The sequence below is a fragment of the Rhopalosiphum maidis genome, chromosome 4 (assembly GCF_003676215.2).
Source record: "Rhopalosiphum maidis isolate BTI-1 chromosome 4, ASM367621v3, whole genome shotgun sequence".
NCBI lineage: Eukaryota > Metazoa > Arthropoda > Insecta > Hemiptera > Aphididae > Rhopalosiphum > Rhopalosiphum maidis.
Genome location: NC_040880.1, coordinates 45,436,616 through 45,452,599, shown reverse-complemented (window position 1 = coordinate 45,452,599; position 15,984 = coordinate 45,436,616). Strand labels below are relative to the sequence as shown.

The following is a 15,984-nucleotide window of genomic DNA, read 5'->3' as shown; positions in this document are numbered from 1 at the left end:
ATTGATAAATATTTCACAAGACATTTTTAAAATTATTAAAGTACTACGTTTTTTTTTCTTTTAATACTAGCTAGTTTAAATTTACTTTCGAGGGTGGAGTTGTTATAAAATTAGTGATATTGTAACAAATAAAATCTATATTCTCATTAACTAAATTGACAATCAAAATTATGTACCAAAAATTGCAGACAGACAGACACAGTGGAGATACATAAGGTATATATTTAAATTATATTATAATGTACTTATTTATAGAAACTTAAAAGTTTATTATCTATACATTGGAGTCCAATGATTGGACTGTCAACTTTTATAGTAACCCAATTTCAATAGTATTATTAAATTAAAAATACATTTATTTAAAAAATAAATATTCAATTTATACTTCAATTTAACATTATATTTTTGTTAAGACTTAAGTAAAATTTGATAAAAATAAAAAATAAATGATTTAGTCAGATGATAAAAATAAATATCGCCTGATTGATTAAGGTTTCTTATTAAAATTTATAATATATTCAACAATTATTATACCAAATTATATAATTTTGTATTCTTTGAAAGATCTTTTATACATTTTTTTTTATACAACCCATACGACGCATAGAAATATGGTATGACGTGTTTTGAATAATTTTTTTTTGCAACCAACTGTTGTATAAAAGTAGTAACAGAACAGTACGTCTGGCAGAGTGTAAATAAAACAGCATGGTGTATACTGTACATTGTAAATATTCGTAATGTTATCTAAACTCCCCACTCTTAAAAAGGTAGGAAAGTGGGTACCGCTCTACTGTACATTAAATGTCGAGTGGGTAACTATTATATGAGTATGATGAAATTTGAATTCAATAATTTATCATAGTATGCAAAAAACGATCCTGAGCGGAAACGGTCTGTCAGCCTATATCACTAAACATGTTTCAAGGTATGATTTTTTTTAAGCTATTATAGTTATTCATTTTATTTATAGTATTACAGTAGGTTACTATAATTTTTCCCAAAAATATTGAATTTTTTCTATTATTAGTATTTATCTAATCATATTATATTAACTTAGTATATAACTCAAAATGTAATAACCAAGCCTCTGGACTTATAGCACTTAAAATCATAACAATAAGCGCTTAAAAACATCATTATAAGCACTTAAATAAGGATTTAAATACTTAAATTTGAGCAAAATATTTAATAATTAAAAAAAAACTATCTTTTTACATGATAAAGTACTACTGGTACTAGACATAATTTGTAACTGTACTAAAAATAATATAATTAAAGATTACAAAAAATATTGAAACAAAATGATTAGAAAAAGTTTCCAACTAAAAAAATAAATAAATAAATCATTTTATTATAAAAAGACTAAAATTCACTTTTGAGACATTTTGCCTTATTGTTTATAGATTTTCTGCGGGGTTTTTTAAAAAAACCATAAAAAGTAGAAAAACTGGTCAAAAAACCAAAAATAATCAGAAAACTGGAAACAAGCATCTTTTTAAAAAATTGATGAAAAAAGCAAAAAGAAGCACTTTCAAATTTCATAACTGATTGTGTCTTAATATGACATACACTTCCATAGCACTCTGCTACATTTTAAGTCAATCCATAAAAATAATCAAATGCTTTAAGTTCCGATCCCTGGTAAGTGGTAATAACATATTTTTGAAAATGACGTAAAACAGTAAAAATAGATTCATAGCCAATAAATAATATATTAAAAGAAATTAAAAGTGTCATTATTTAGATATAGTAAAATAAAAGTTTCTATGAATAATGTTTTTAATTTATACTAAAATAATTAATATAGTTATTTATCATTTAAATAAGTAATTTAATTTTCGTTCAAATTTGAACTTAAAATGTGTATATAAAATAATTGCTGTATTAAATATAATTATATATTATAAACACACATAGACTTTAATACTTCATAGTTTCAGTCTAGTTATGAGGAATCTTGTATTTAATTTTAAAAACAGATAAAAAATAAACGTTTTTATAAGTTTCTATAACTACAAAATATTTTACAAATTTTTGCGATTTTTACGAATCGTGTTTATTTGTGTCAACATTTTAACTTCAAATATCAAATGCATTATGCATATAAAATAATTTTACATTTTAATATTTTTATTTTTTATATTGGTATAATAAAAGCTTACGTAAGATCTTGTATTACATTTTCAACAATGTTGACTCACTAGTTGATTTTTCATCAATAATTATAGAAAAAAACTAAAAATTGAAAATTTGAGAGAAATCTGAATAGTTCAAAAAGAATATTAAGAAAATTTTATCATTTAATGAAAATGATGATAATATAAAAATTTGGTGAAAATCTTAAATATCTACTATTTTAAATTCTTGTAAATAAAAACGATGACATAAATATTTAGTAAGAATTAGATTTGCGTAAAAATCTCCGTTTTTCTTTTACCCAAATATAAAATTTACTTTTAGAAATTTTTTTACTTTTGATACCTCAAGTACCAACTAGGTCCAATTTGCTACTAGAAACCACTCTTCCCTTCAATACTCTATTTAGAATCTAAAATATGTATTAGGTTGTATTATTTTAAATTCAAATTTCGTGATATTTTACCAACCGTAAATGCAGAAAAAAAATCGGATTGAAAAAATGTAAAATTTTCATTATGTCTTACTCTTTAACTTAGGTACTCCGGAGACTCGTATACATTATACATATATATTAATTAATAATTACAATTACAGATATTTTATGTTATAAAGTAATATCTATCTAATCTATACGTCTCATAAAATTTATAGATTTATTAATTTATTTATACAATTTTTCCTAATATTTGAGATAAATATTAAATTTAAAATTATTATAATTCAATAATTTACGAATAACAATGATCTACATAAATTATTATCTAAGACCGTGATCTATAGTTAAAATTATAATGATAAAGATAAAAATAATCAAATTGATAACGTTTTTATTATTGTTATTTGTTATTGACTAGTGACTAGTGAGTAGTGAGTACCTGGCTATAACTGGCTAGTGCCTTTAAAGTTGTACTAATTCTATTACTATAGGTAATGTTAGTGTAAGTGATTATTGAATTTTAAGTCTTACGAAATTATTATGTTTTTTTCCGGTGGGAATATTATTCTGAAGAACGTTTTTAGATTTCAATCATTTGCAGGCGCCAAGACCTATCTGTGATTTTACTTTTCAAGTCAAATAAATTAATGCATTTGTGGCCTTCAGTTTTAATAGACCTCAAACTATAAACGGTCCGTCGGTGTATAGGTATGGCTAACAAGTCGACGGATCCTGAATCGCCAATGAAAAATGAAAAGTTTGATAAATTTTATACAGAAGTAAGTTGATGGACATATCTTTAATTAACTGCTTGTCATTTCGTTGTGATTTTTATCATAGGTAAAAGAGATTGAAAAACGTGATTCAGTGTTGACATCTAAACAACAGATTGATAGGCTCCTGCGTCCTGGAGCTTCATATTTCAATCTTAATCCATATGAAGTACTCCAGTTAGACCATGACACACCTTTGGATGAGGCGAAGAAAAAATATAAAAGAGCAAGTTTAATTATTTTTTTAATTATGTTTTAAATAAATTATTTATATTTTATAACTATAGTTTTAATTGCTATCAATTATTTTAGTTGTCTATTTTGGTACATCCAGATAAAAACCAAGATGATTTAGAACGAGCAAACAATGCCTTTGAGACTGTTAACCGTGCATGGCGAACAATTGATAATGATGAATCTCGAAAAAAATGTCTCGAGATCATACAGGAAGCCAAAGACATGACTGAATTCATGGTTGTAGAGAAACGAAAAAAATTGAAAAAAGAAGGCAAAGATACAAAAGTTGAAGAAGATGATCCAGCTGTTATGAAACGTAGCATTTATGTTCAAACGTGTAAATTATTTGCTGATTTAGAACGCAAAAGAAAAGATCACGAAGCAAGAGAATTACAAGAAAGAAAAAGGAAACGGGAACAAGAAATAGATGAAGAACAAAAAGCAACAGTGTCAAAAGAATGGCAAAAAAACTTTGATGTGAGTTTAGTTATTGATTATTATTTAGTATAATGTAGGTAGTACTAACATAAGTGTGGACAGGTTCTCTTAAACAATACTACAGTGGATTGGCTCCAGGAATCTGAGGGCCCTCCTAAATTTTCTTCCAACTTATAGGCTTGATATTAGAACGTTATTTAAAATAAATTCTCTCACAAAATTATGAATGTGGTTGTATTAGATATTTATAGGTTAAACATAAAAATATTGTAACAGTTTTGAATGTGTCCTTTTTAAAAACATTACAACAATTTTACAACATTCAAAATGCATTATCAGGTTTGAATGTTTAAATGGTTTGAGGTTAAGGACTTAAGATTTATATTTAACACTATTGCTCAGTTATTATTTTCACAAAAGAAACCAGTAACCATTGCTGAAACTGGCATGTTATTAGAAATTTAGAAAATATAAATTATTTTAGTATTTTAATTGCATTACGCATATTATTAAAAATATATTTTTTTTATTATTACTTTCATAGAAACTTTGCTGTAGAGCTGGCTCCCCCATGCATTATTTTGAGTACAAATTAGTGACATATAATTTATAATAGATAGACATATTTAATGTTAACAATTGATTATTTGCTTTTGTTTAATGATACTTGTAATAAGAAAATGAAATATCATATTATTTAATAAATTGATGACATAGATTACACAATATATTTTTACCATTTTTATTTTTTAGTTATTTGATTATAAATTGTTCAAATTTTTTAATTTTATAGTTCACTTTAATTTAATTTAGTAAAAAATAATATTTAATAACTGTATAAATAAAATATAAATGCAATTATTAAACTGTTCAACATACATATTTATTTCACAATAAGCATTCAAACTGTGTGTTTAATATCTTAATATATTTACATTTTTTTTTTCATTTATTCAACAGATACTGTGTTACAAAATTACAGTGCCTTAATTACATTATATTTTATCATTATGTATCGCTGAATTTAAAGTATATTTATAAATGTAGGAATCAAGAGAAAGCAGAGTAAACAGTTGGAAAGCATTTCAGGAATCAACCAAAAAGTCAAGTAAAAAAATCAAAATTTTTAAGCCTCCTAAACATAAAGCAGAATCAAGATAAAAAACAGGTATTCAGTATTTAAAAATGAATATTATGTATTTTTAAATGTATTAATATTTTCGTTTTATTTTCAGTTAACATTATACGCTTCATGTTCTTCAGTTGTATACATTAATATGTATCACATTGTAAAATAAAAAAGTTTTTTCATAAAACTCTTTATTCTTATTTTTCTTTTTACATGCATACAAATCAAATTAATATTTTTTTTTTCTAAAAATAAAATTATGTATGTTTAGAAAATAATATCTTATTATTTTCTTGTATTATAAGCCAAAGTTAAAAAAACATCAGACTGCTTTTAGGTTTATAAATATTTGTAAAAATAGTTCTTATACTATAACAATTTCAGTGTACAAATAAAAAACAAAATGTTTTTATAAAGTATTTAGTATTTAGGTAACAATTATAATGTAATGAGTTATTTTATGAACTAATTGATATTTAAAGTTTAAATAAAACATATTTTTTTAATTTAATATAAATAGTCTTTTAGCATGAAATGTTAATTAATGACACAATTTGATTTTGTACTTAACCTTCAATATAATATGTTATACATTAATTTTAAATAATATATTAATCAATTGTTTTTGAATGAGATTCAAATTATTGTTGTCATAGGTTATCAAAATACACATATAATTAAAAGTGTGTTTAGAAAAGAAAAGATAAATGAAATTTGCTTTACAATATTAATATTATTATTTATTATCATCACAAAAATATCTTAATATTAAAAAATTAAGTCTTAATCGATTGAGTTTTCAATTGGTTTCTTTTGCATCATGACCATCATTATCACCACTGAAATCGTTTGAGCAGACTTCTTCATCATTAAGTGGGAAATCTATTCCGTTTTCGTTAATTTCATTTTCAGATGTTGACGGTTCTAATGATAATGGAAATTTAGGTTTGCGACACACAAAATATACACTTTTGTACTCGTATTGTAGCATTGACTGTGGATTTTGTGCATATTTTGTGGGTACATTTAAAATTTCTTTCTAAAAAACAGGCAATTAGTTGAATAACATTGAAGATTCGAGTTAGATCCAAACTTACTTCAAACCGAAAACCAATCCCTTTAATTACTTCTTTAATAACTTGGTAACTTGGTTCAATAGAATTTTGGTCAAACACATTACTATAATGATATAGTAATGGCCCTAAGTTAACCCATATGCCACCAGGCTTAAGTATTTTATAAATAGTTTCAATAAATGCAACTATATTATTGGCACAATCAATAAAAAAACATGTGGCAATACAATTCCATTCGTCTTTATCTGTGTAAACCTACAATCATTTGAATATTTTAAATGTCTTAACACATTTTAATCGAAAACTCATATACTTGTAAAAAATCACCAGCAGCCATTGATATATGAGCACTTTGTGGTAACTCTTTGGCTGGATTGATATCAGGAAATGAAATACATTGCATTTGATGTTCAGTTTCTAAATTATTATCGCACTGATGAATCCACGGATAAAGAACATACATATTAACACCTCGACATCTAAAAAATTATATAGTTACAAAAAAATTGAAAAAATACAAAAATAAATATTGTAAGAAAATAATTACTTTTACCTATTCAAAACAAAATTTGATGCTATTAACATGAACACAGAAAACTCATTTCCTTGACTTGTATATCCTAATTTGGCAATTTCAAATACCAATCTTCCAAGACCAGCACCCGGTACCAAAATTTTAATTTCAGATGCTGTAACACTGAAATTATTTGTTTTAATTAATACATAACAAAGTAACTAAGCATAAATAGGACATACGATTCTAATGGAAATTCTTTTAAAATCTCATCAATTATAGGTTTATAACAAGTGTTACGTTCTTCTATTCCTTCAGTGCTCCAATCTCGTACAAACTGTTTCAAAGTTGATTGCACTTTTTCCAAATCAGATTCAATTGGTGTGTACTTATCAGTTGAATGCTATAAACATTAAATATTCACATTAAAAATCACAAATTAAAAGCATTAATACTTGTATTATTTATTTATTTATGTGTTTAACATTACCCAACCATCTAGACTAGGAGTATTTTGATTTTCAAATAAATATGCAGTATCTTTAATCATTTCTAATATAACATTATAATTATAATCTACACAATGTCTTATAGTTTCCAAACTGTTACTGTAATTAATCAATAGTCTTTGATGTTGTTCTGGTAATGATTTCAAGTAGTTTATGGTCTTGGTAAGTCGGCTTAGAGAATGAATTCTAAGAAAACAAATAAACAAGTGTTATTAATATGACTACTATTTTATAATTAAAATTTAAATATTTTACTATTCATGTACAGGTGGAATATAAATAGTATGAACAATTTTTTATTAATATTTTTTTAATTAGGTATAGGAAACATTAAAATAAAATAATTCAATATATTTTTATTGTATAACTAAATAAACTACTTATTTAACTATATTTTTAACAATTTAAAAGCTAAAATACAATGTTTCAGCACTTTAAGAGAATTTATTTTTGATAAGTAAGAGAATGATGAAATTGATCATCAATTTAATAAATATATAAAATTAATTATATTATTGAATTTATTTTTGACACACACGAATTATCAATAATATATTGTCAAACTTTAAACTGATATATTTTCCCAATTATATGAAATAGGAAATTGTTGAAAAGACTAATAAAGTATCCGTTAGAGATACACATGAGATAAATTAGATTCATAATAGTTATAAAGAGTATTAAAATATATATCAAGCACTACCAAGGATTTGATTATGAACAATGGGTTAACGGATGTAATATTGTATACTTCTCAATTCTTTATGATCAATACTAATAAAAAAACAATCAGAATAGAATTTATTTACCTATAGAACATAAATGCTGTTATTATTCTTTGGAAGCTCTTTTTTTCTTCTTCTATGTTCTCTTCATCTGTGTGACAAAAATCCATTTTAAGTAGATACGTCTTTTGTTTGTTTATCTATTCGAAAGTTTGAGGTAAGAAAAAATTACAATATATAATCTATTTAGAAAAATATACAACAGCTGTACTGAATCGTTACTACTAAGAAAGTAAACACAACTTTAAACGGTTTATAAAAAATTATCCGAGAGCAACATGTTAGTACGTTACATGTGCTCGGAATCCGAAGTTGATTGAGCAAAAAAAATCAAATCTACAGACGTGATGATAAAGTAATAAGTAATAAATAATAATAAAAATTACGGGAAATTATAACTTGAGTAGTAAGTGAGCTTATAAGTATTAATAAGTAGTGTGATAAGTGGTGATAATAAACTGTAATAAATTAATAAACAACCACAGATATACATACTAAGCTAGATAGCCGACTACTTTGAATAAATGAAGTCGGCCGCCATGTATACGAATGGATCTTCGCAGGAAAAATTCCAAATTATTCCAATATGGCGTCACTACACTGTTATCACACAATATATTGCTTATCACAAAATATATTGCTTATTAAGAAATAATTTTAAATTTTTACCGCCATAATTTTGACCCAACTTTTAAAAGCAGAGTATTATCGACTAACTTTGTTAGATTATGTCGAAACTCGTACATTTTGAGTCTCTAAGAAAAGTTATTACTCGGGACTTGAAATAATTCATAACCAATTATGATAGGTCACAATGTACAATGTATCAGGCGAATTTAATAATTACACATTTTTATTAACACTCACTTCTTTTCTTTAAGGGCAGATACAACATTATTGTGATACATAGTAACTACAGTTTAATATTTTTGTATACTATGGATACTTTGCTTTCTATTTTTATGTATATGAAAGTCTAAAAGTGGCATATGAGACCGTGTAAATAACATTATGGGTGTTATAAAGATTTGTGCACAATAGGAAATTCCAATCATAACGAGATAAAAGAGATCTACAATAAAGTAAAATAAAGCTGTAAATTATAGCAACATAGGTACATCCAATTATTACGAAATAGAGAATTATAATTGTATATTATATTATTAAGTCAGTTTTACAGCATTGGTGTGTTAGCGTGTTGCTTCTATCCCAATTAAAAGATTGTTTCGATTTATAAATTGTAATATAATACTAAGTGAACAGTTATTTTTTTGTTAACATTTTTTTATTTACCGTGAGTTCTAGTAATGTGTGTATTTACTGTAATTCTAAGTACTCAACAATTTACAATTTAAATAAGCATATATACATTTAAATGTTCTTTCAAAAACAAAGGGTTATAGGTTGGGCAATGTTTACAATCTGCTATCAACATAATGGTATGTGATAAAGTGATAGTAACTGAAACGAATACTAACATAGAATTAATCGTTAGAAATTAAAAATGTAGCTATTATTTTAATGCACTAAAATAATAAATAATGTAAAATGCGTATTGCGTAATGACAAAAACGGCAAAAGGCGTTTATTTTTCTAATACTAATATTTCATTATACTCAAATACTATTATTCAGTAACGTATATTTGTAAAATGTGGAACACCATAGTGTGAATGAATTAAAAAAAGTATATAAGCATAAAAATATTCTAATATATAATATTATATAAAACTAAAGTTCTCTAAAAAAAAACACGACACGACGGCTGAATGGATCAACAAAACGTTAAAGATTAAAATTTGAAATTTGGCGGCATTTAGTCCATTTTATTTATTAGTGTTATCATGAGAATTGATAACATAAATTTGTTAACATTGCCCAAACTGCATATGGCGGCAGGATTCATATTTGGTTGCATAGCACGGTTGTAGATAGTCTGTATGTCTGTATCTACAGCCGTGTTGCATAGCCAAGTACATAGTCGGATATCTAGTTTAGTATATATATATATATATATCTGTGTAAACCATAGACTTATAATAAGTGTATGGTGTAAGCAACTTAAGTGATAAGGGGTTCCTAAAAATGGCGAATAAAATGTGTATTCATTATTCAGTGTAATTCCATAGTGACCAATGACCATACCATGTATGCCTTATATTAATACATTCGGGAATTTGTGATGGTTGAAGGTAAATTGCATTTATTAGTTTTTACCTAAAATAAATGGTCAAATGCTTTTTGCACTCGGGTTAAAAAAAATGTAATGGTCGAACTCAGTTACTGCACTCGGGCAAAAAATAGGTAATTTTCGAACTGCACTAGTACAAAAAAAATTTCAACAGAAGTATTTGAAAAATAAACATGTTATAAACGTTAAAAATATAAAAAGCTTGTAAGTGAAAAATTAAATGAGTGTTTTCAAATGCACGATATTTTTATCTGGAGCGTGAGTCATGATCCGCGGTTCTGGCCAAAAGTGTACCTTTTCCTTTTCCGCCAAATGAAAAAAATGTCACGAAATTTTGTTGGAATTTATTAAATTGAAATTAATTTTCGGTTGTAAAAACATCCATAATATTCGACCAATGTTAAATTTATCGCTGATTATCTGGATTATTTTTCCAACGCTATCGATTGTTACAATATGCATTGATTATAAAATATAAATACTATTATATTTATTGTATTTATAATCAATGCTGTATGTTACTAATCTTGTTTGTTGTATCAGTTGTATGATATTACGATAACCATATCTAACTTAATCATTACCGGATTACCGAATTTTGACCTAAAAGCAGATCGACTAAAATAAGTACAATTCGACTATACTCGGTAGACTTAGTATATACTCTGGCCACCTACATTATGTTAATAAATAATAATCATAGTACTTACCAATTTACTAGCCATATAACAGCACGAAGTAATTAAATTTTTTATTTTCAAAAGTCACGTAAACTCCAAACAAAAAAACTGTTTTTTAATTCATAGGTAATATAGATTAGGTATCCTAAGCGATCACGATGGATGGGATGCATATCTGGAATGTAGGGTCATACGACTTGTCTTTATATGGTGTTGGGTTGTTTTTATCTTATGGCTTATACTAAAGAATAACTGAACTGAATTATACGAAGTAAATACATGATTTTCAAATCACCCAAACTAAAAAAAAAAAAAAATTATTACGTTTACAAACATGTATACAATTTCATATAAATTGTATACTAAATGTTATAATTGAAATAAGAAAGATCTTAACACTATTGGTTATTTTTTGGATAGGGGTAAAAAATACATACAAATTTAACAATAATGATAATACAAATTCATAGGAATAAATTATATTAAAAAATTTATTGACTGATTTTGCACAAGGGAAGTTTCGAAAAATAAATTTAATTTAATATGTTTTTTATTTTTAAATTAAATAACATTTTTTCAATATACCTATAAATAAATAATTATTGTTTAATGTATAGTAATGATAATTAATGTATAGCGTCGACTAAAAATACGACTTTTATTATTTCAGAACATTTTTTTTTAATTTTATAATTTTTATTTTTTTGTGAAGAAAACCGAGGTCGATCAAAAAATTCTTTTTTTTTAGTAAAAATAAGGGTTTATCGTTAAAAATAAATGTTTGTTTTCTATATACCCCCTCATATCTAAAATATTAAATTATTAACTTTTAAATATTAAATTAAGCAGCGTAAATTAGAATTGCCTAGGCCCTAGGGGCTAGGATGACAAAAAACCTAATGCTGGCCCAGCGCCCCTGCATAATATATATTATATTTTATAAACCAATATATATATATTATATAACATTCACCAAATCATTTACTTAAACTAAAAATTATTATATGTATTCTTATATTCATTTTCTTATATTTATCGTAAATATATGACAGATAAAATAACATTATTTCATTAAATAGTTACAGGTAAATATTTATTTATATTTTTAAACAAAAGTGTGCTTATTTACAAATATCTTATTATATTTTAAACTATAAAACAATTATTATGAGATTATTGCTTTATTATTCCCAGCAAATTTTCCAATAATTTCAATGTCGTAACCATAAGTGTTGTAAGTTATAACTTAATTTTTGACAACTGTTTTTTAATATTTCTCATCCATAGTTTGATAAATTTGATTCGTCTCATTAGTTAATTAATAACTATGGAATTTGTATGTAGGATACTAGGATTGAGAGGGTAACATACTATCTATATAACATTATCCGTGTTACGTATTATAAATTATTGCACAATAGACAGACAAATTCATTTATATCAATAAAAACATGTACTAAGCCACTAACGAACTATCTTAATTTAATTTTTGATGTTTTATACGTTATCTGCATTCGTCGATTGCACGAAATGTACGTAGAAAATAGATAGAATCGTGTCTTATATTTTATGTTAAATCTTTGCTTACTAGGTATATGTTATTGCAATGTTTGAAAAAATTAAACACGTTTATTTGGTCGTTAATTTAAATTGATAATTTAATCTCCAAAAAAAAAAAAATAACATTGAATAGATGTATTATAATTATTTTATTTTTTTGATAAACTTGTTTTTTATGTATAGACAAAAAATATGTAATTTATATTATAACTATAGATATATAACTCGTGATGAATTGCGATGAATCGCTCGTGTGTTAAATAACCGATTTGTACATAAAATGTAAATTGATTTTTTTATTATAATATTTTTTATAATTTAACTTGATTTATGATGTTTATAACTGAAATGATAAATAAAATTAAATCGGAAATATTAAGAGTGACTTACACGTAAGCTCATTTGGTACACCCTTGTGAAAAAAAAAATCGCTAAATTATTTAATTGACACGTTAAAAAACCCGTAACCTTAAATACAAACTCGCCTCTCCCTTCCCTCAGATAAAAAAAATATGAAAAATCAGGTGATGTGGTGACATTCAAGAGGATATTTGGAACAACTCTGTGAAAAAAAAATTAAATAGTGCACTATTTTCATTCAGTTGTCACAAAATTAGAACATAAAAAATGCCTGTTCTTATTCTTTTATATATACAGGGTGATTCTTTTATCATAAAACACTTATTATTTCAAAAAGTATTCATGTTTTCATTAAAAAATTATATTTTTAAATACTTTTTATCCTTACATTTTTTAAAGTTTTTTTATTTTTTTGAATGACAACAAGTTTTAATTTCATATTCCAAAGCAGAATAATTTTCTGAGTATTTTGATATATAAAAATCGAATTTAGGGTGAATAAATTATGAGTTATAAGTATTTAAAGTTTTTGATGCCTGGAGAAGAATGGTACGGGGTTACCCTGCAAAATATTTGTCCACTACTTCGCTTGTAAAAACTATGTAAAAAAATGTTTTCAAAAATATGAATACTTTTTGAAATGACGAGTGTTTCATTATAAAAGAATCACTCTGTATATATAAAGATATAATATAATATAAGTAATTTTTGTAACAATAATAATAATCAAATAGGTATTAATTCACCAAACTAAATAACAAAAATACTTACAAATTACTGGAATAGGATAGATGGACACAAAAGGGTGAGAGAGAATCGATGGCATTTGTAGGAATTGAACGATTCTGGACATTGGTTATCTATACACTATACATATTATAGTTATGTTACTCGTTATCTAAGCCGGCCCCGGGTGGACGAATGCAGTATATTACCATATTGGACATGACATAGAGTTGTGATCGCGTGACGACCGTGATCGACTGATGGTGACTGAGAAAGACTTGTTCGATATCGTGCGTTTGTATCTATTGTTGATGTATCTATATATTTTTAGTAATGGGGTTTAACTTAAAGAGAGGCCTTTGAACACGGTCACGAATAACCGACGCTATCGTATGCACCTGAAATTCTCACCAAATGTTTATATTACATTGAGAAAAATAGATACATTTTTTTTTATAAAAATGGGAATTTTATAACAACCATTTTTTAACAAAATTAATTTCTTTATTTTATTATTATCCAAAAACAAATAACCGTAGATAATTAAAATATTCAGCAAATGATTTAAGTGTTTATATTATAAGTACATGTTTTTATTTGTGTCACTTCGGCCATGGTGTTAAAAAATATTAAAATATAAAATAATATGTAGTAGTTCAGGTAGTCTAGTTTACGTGATGCACTGTGTGTTCATAATAATTAGAGCTTATCATATACTCATTTACCATGTTATTAGAACGTTTTTAAATGTAAAAAAGATATTATTTTATTTAAATAAAACTCGTCAATGAAATAATAACGTATGATACTATTGCTACTAATTTTTAAAATCTAAAAAATATTTATGGTCAGAGATTATTTACAATAAGGTGTATAATAATTTGTAACAGTTTGCTGCAAGTAAAAGATACATGGTCGTCAGGGTGTCTTTGTTTCATTATTTTTATAGATAAATTTAATTATAAATATTTACAATAATTTAATTATTATAATTGATTAATCAATACCTTTTTTGATATGTTAATTGATCCATTATAGTTGATATAATGCTGCAGGCTTATAAAAAACACTAATATATTATTTTATTTTTTTTTTTATTTTAAATGTATGATAAATATGAGAGAAGAATTTTTTGAAACTCTTCAACATGAATATCTTGAATAATTTCAACATTTTTTGGCTTGTAGGAGTTTTCTGAATAATCAATCAGTATTCCACCACGTGCTTCACCTTCCATAATTGGTGTTATATTCGTAACAATTGATTTTTTAATCAATTTTGGACACAAAATTACTGCTGCAATTAAAGAATCACAAGGTTGCCAAGTTGATAATTCTGTAGTTTTTGATTCGGCCTTATTCAAAAATTTTAGAAACTTTGAATTAATACCGCCTAATACATTTTTTCTCCATAACTAACAAAAAAATAAGTTATATATTATATATTATTTAAAGTAATTTTTAATTTTGCATATTTTACCGATGATATATTAATCGATAAATTTGTCTCCCAGGGTAGTAATAAACTAACTTCTCCTCGAGTTGAATTAAAAAATATAAAATTACTCTCTGCATCCGAGCCAAAATTGAATTCAACACCTGGACTTATATTTCCATTTCCAATAACACTACCACCCATAACATAAAATCGCTTAATTTTATGGACAAATTTTGGATCCAATGAAATGGCGAGCGCGATATTTGTTGTTGGGCCAAGTACAAGTATATTCAATTCACCCGGATACTTATAAGCTAAATCAATTAATGCAATTGCTGCATGTTTTGATCTGTCAATATTACTTATAAATTTTTGATTGAATTCAAAATCACCAAATCCATCATTACCAAAGAAATTATCAGATGTATGATTGTGGGTCAAAGGTTTGTAAGCACCAGTGTAAACTGGAATCTATGTAAAATATTAATTACTTGCTTTAAAATGCATGTCAATAGATAATTTTTTTTCGTTTTAGTTACTTTTGATTGATTTGCGATTGTCAATGTTTTAAGCACATTTTTTTCGACATTTCTCAAATTAGTGTTACCATAGGTGCAAGTAATTGCCACAATATCAAAATTCGTGTCGTTGTTGGCACACGCCGATAGTAGAAGCAAAATTGCCATTGCATCATCAGCACCAGCATCCGTGTCAATCACAAGTTTATCACTTTTCATTCTAGCGGAATCAATTAAATTGGATTTATACATTTTTATAGTTAAAATATTTTGAAAATTGTAAAATAATAATATTTAAAATATTTTATTCATTATTTTAAATTAAAACTTTATGAAAATTAATTTACCTTTTTAAAATTGTCATCAAAATTAACCCAAGTGAAATAAATATTTCTTTTTTTTTCATCATAATGGAAGACTTATTATTTAACTCACAAAATAATAAGTGTGCCGTGAATTACTTGTTAAAATAAA

General features: G+C 25.3%; 3 protein-coding genes across 13 annotated transcripts; 1 reads left to right on the top strand and 2 right to left on the bottom strand.

Annotated features, from left to right (window-relative positions):
- The first annotated feature begins 865 nt into the window (after window positions 1-865).
- Window positions 866-5,349, top strand: LOC113559382 (dnaJ homolog subfamily C member 8). 10 transcript variants are annotated; one of them, XM_026965139.1, is made up of 6 exons: window positions 866-928; window positions 3,152-3,357; window positions 3,419-3,577; window positions 3,664-4,065; window positions 5,074-5,194; window positions 5,262-5,349. In XM_026965139.1, the coding sequence occupies exons 2-5, from the start codon at window positions 3,289-3,291 to the stop codon at window positions 5,185-5,187; spliced, it is 744 nt and encodes a 247-aa protein (XP_026820940.1). In that variant the 5' UTR covers window positions 866-928; window positions 3,152-3,288; the 3' UTR covers window positions 5,188-5,194; window positions 5,262-5,349. The 10 variants fall into 10 exon arrangements, with proteins under 10 accessions (XP_026820940.1, XP_026820943.1, XP_026820948.1 ...); XM_026965142.1 differs by having other exon boundaries at window positions 881-928; window positions 3,163-3,357; XM_026965147.1 differs by having other exon boundaries at window positions 910-928; window positions 3,180-3,357.
- Window positions 5,350-5,868: 519 nt separating this feature from the next.
- Window positions 5,869-8,577, bottom strand: LOC113559381 (carnosine N-methyltransferase). Of its 2 annotated transcripts, none has more exons than XM_026965136.1 (8): window positions 8,535-8,577; window positions 8,064-8,179; window positions 7,236-7,440; window positions 6,988-7,148; window positions 6,785-6,928; window positions 6,545-6,710; window positions 6,253-6,486; window positions 5,869-6,194 (listed from the first exon to the last, which is right to left on the bottom strand). In XM_026965136.1, the coding sequence occupies exons 2-8, from the start codon at window positions 8,147-8,149 to the stop codon at window positions 5,955-5,957; spliced, it is 1,236 nt and encodes a 411-aa protein (XP_026820937.1). In that variant the 5' UTR covers window positions 8,150-8,179; window positions 8,535-8,577; the 3' UTR covers window positions 5,869-5,954. The 2 variants fall into 2 exon arrangements, with proteins under 2 accessions (XP_026820937.1, XP_026820938.1); XM_026965137.1 differs by lacking the exon at window positions 8,535-8,577 and adding an exon at window positions 8,426-8,444.
- Window positions 8,578-14,654: 6,077 nt separating this feature from the next.
- Window positions 14,655-15,919, bottom strand: LOC113558178 (probable uridine nucleosidase 1). Its single transcript, XM_026963680.1, has 4 exons — window positions 15,858-15,919; window positions 15,532-15,730; window positions 15,035-15,463; window positions 14,655-14,969 (listed from the first exon to the last, which is right to left on the bottom strand). The coding sequence occupies exons 1-4, from the start codon at window positions 15,917-15,919 to the stop codon at window positions 14,655-14,657; spliced, it is 1,005 nt and encodes a 334-aa protein (XP_026819481.1).
- Window positions 15,920-15,984: the final 65 nt, after the last annotated feature.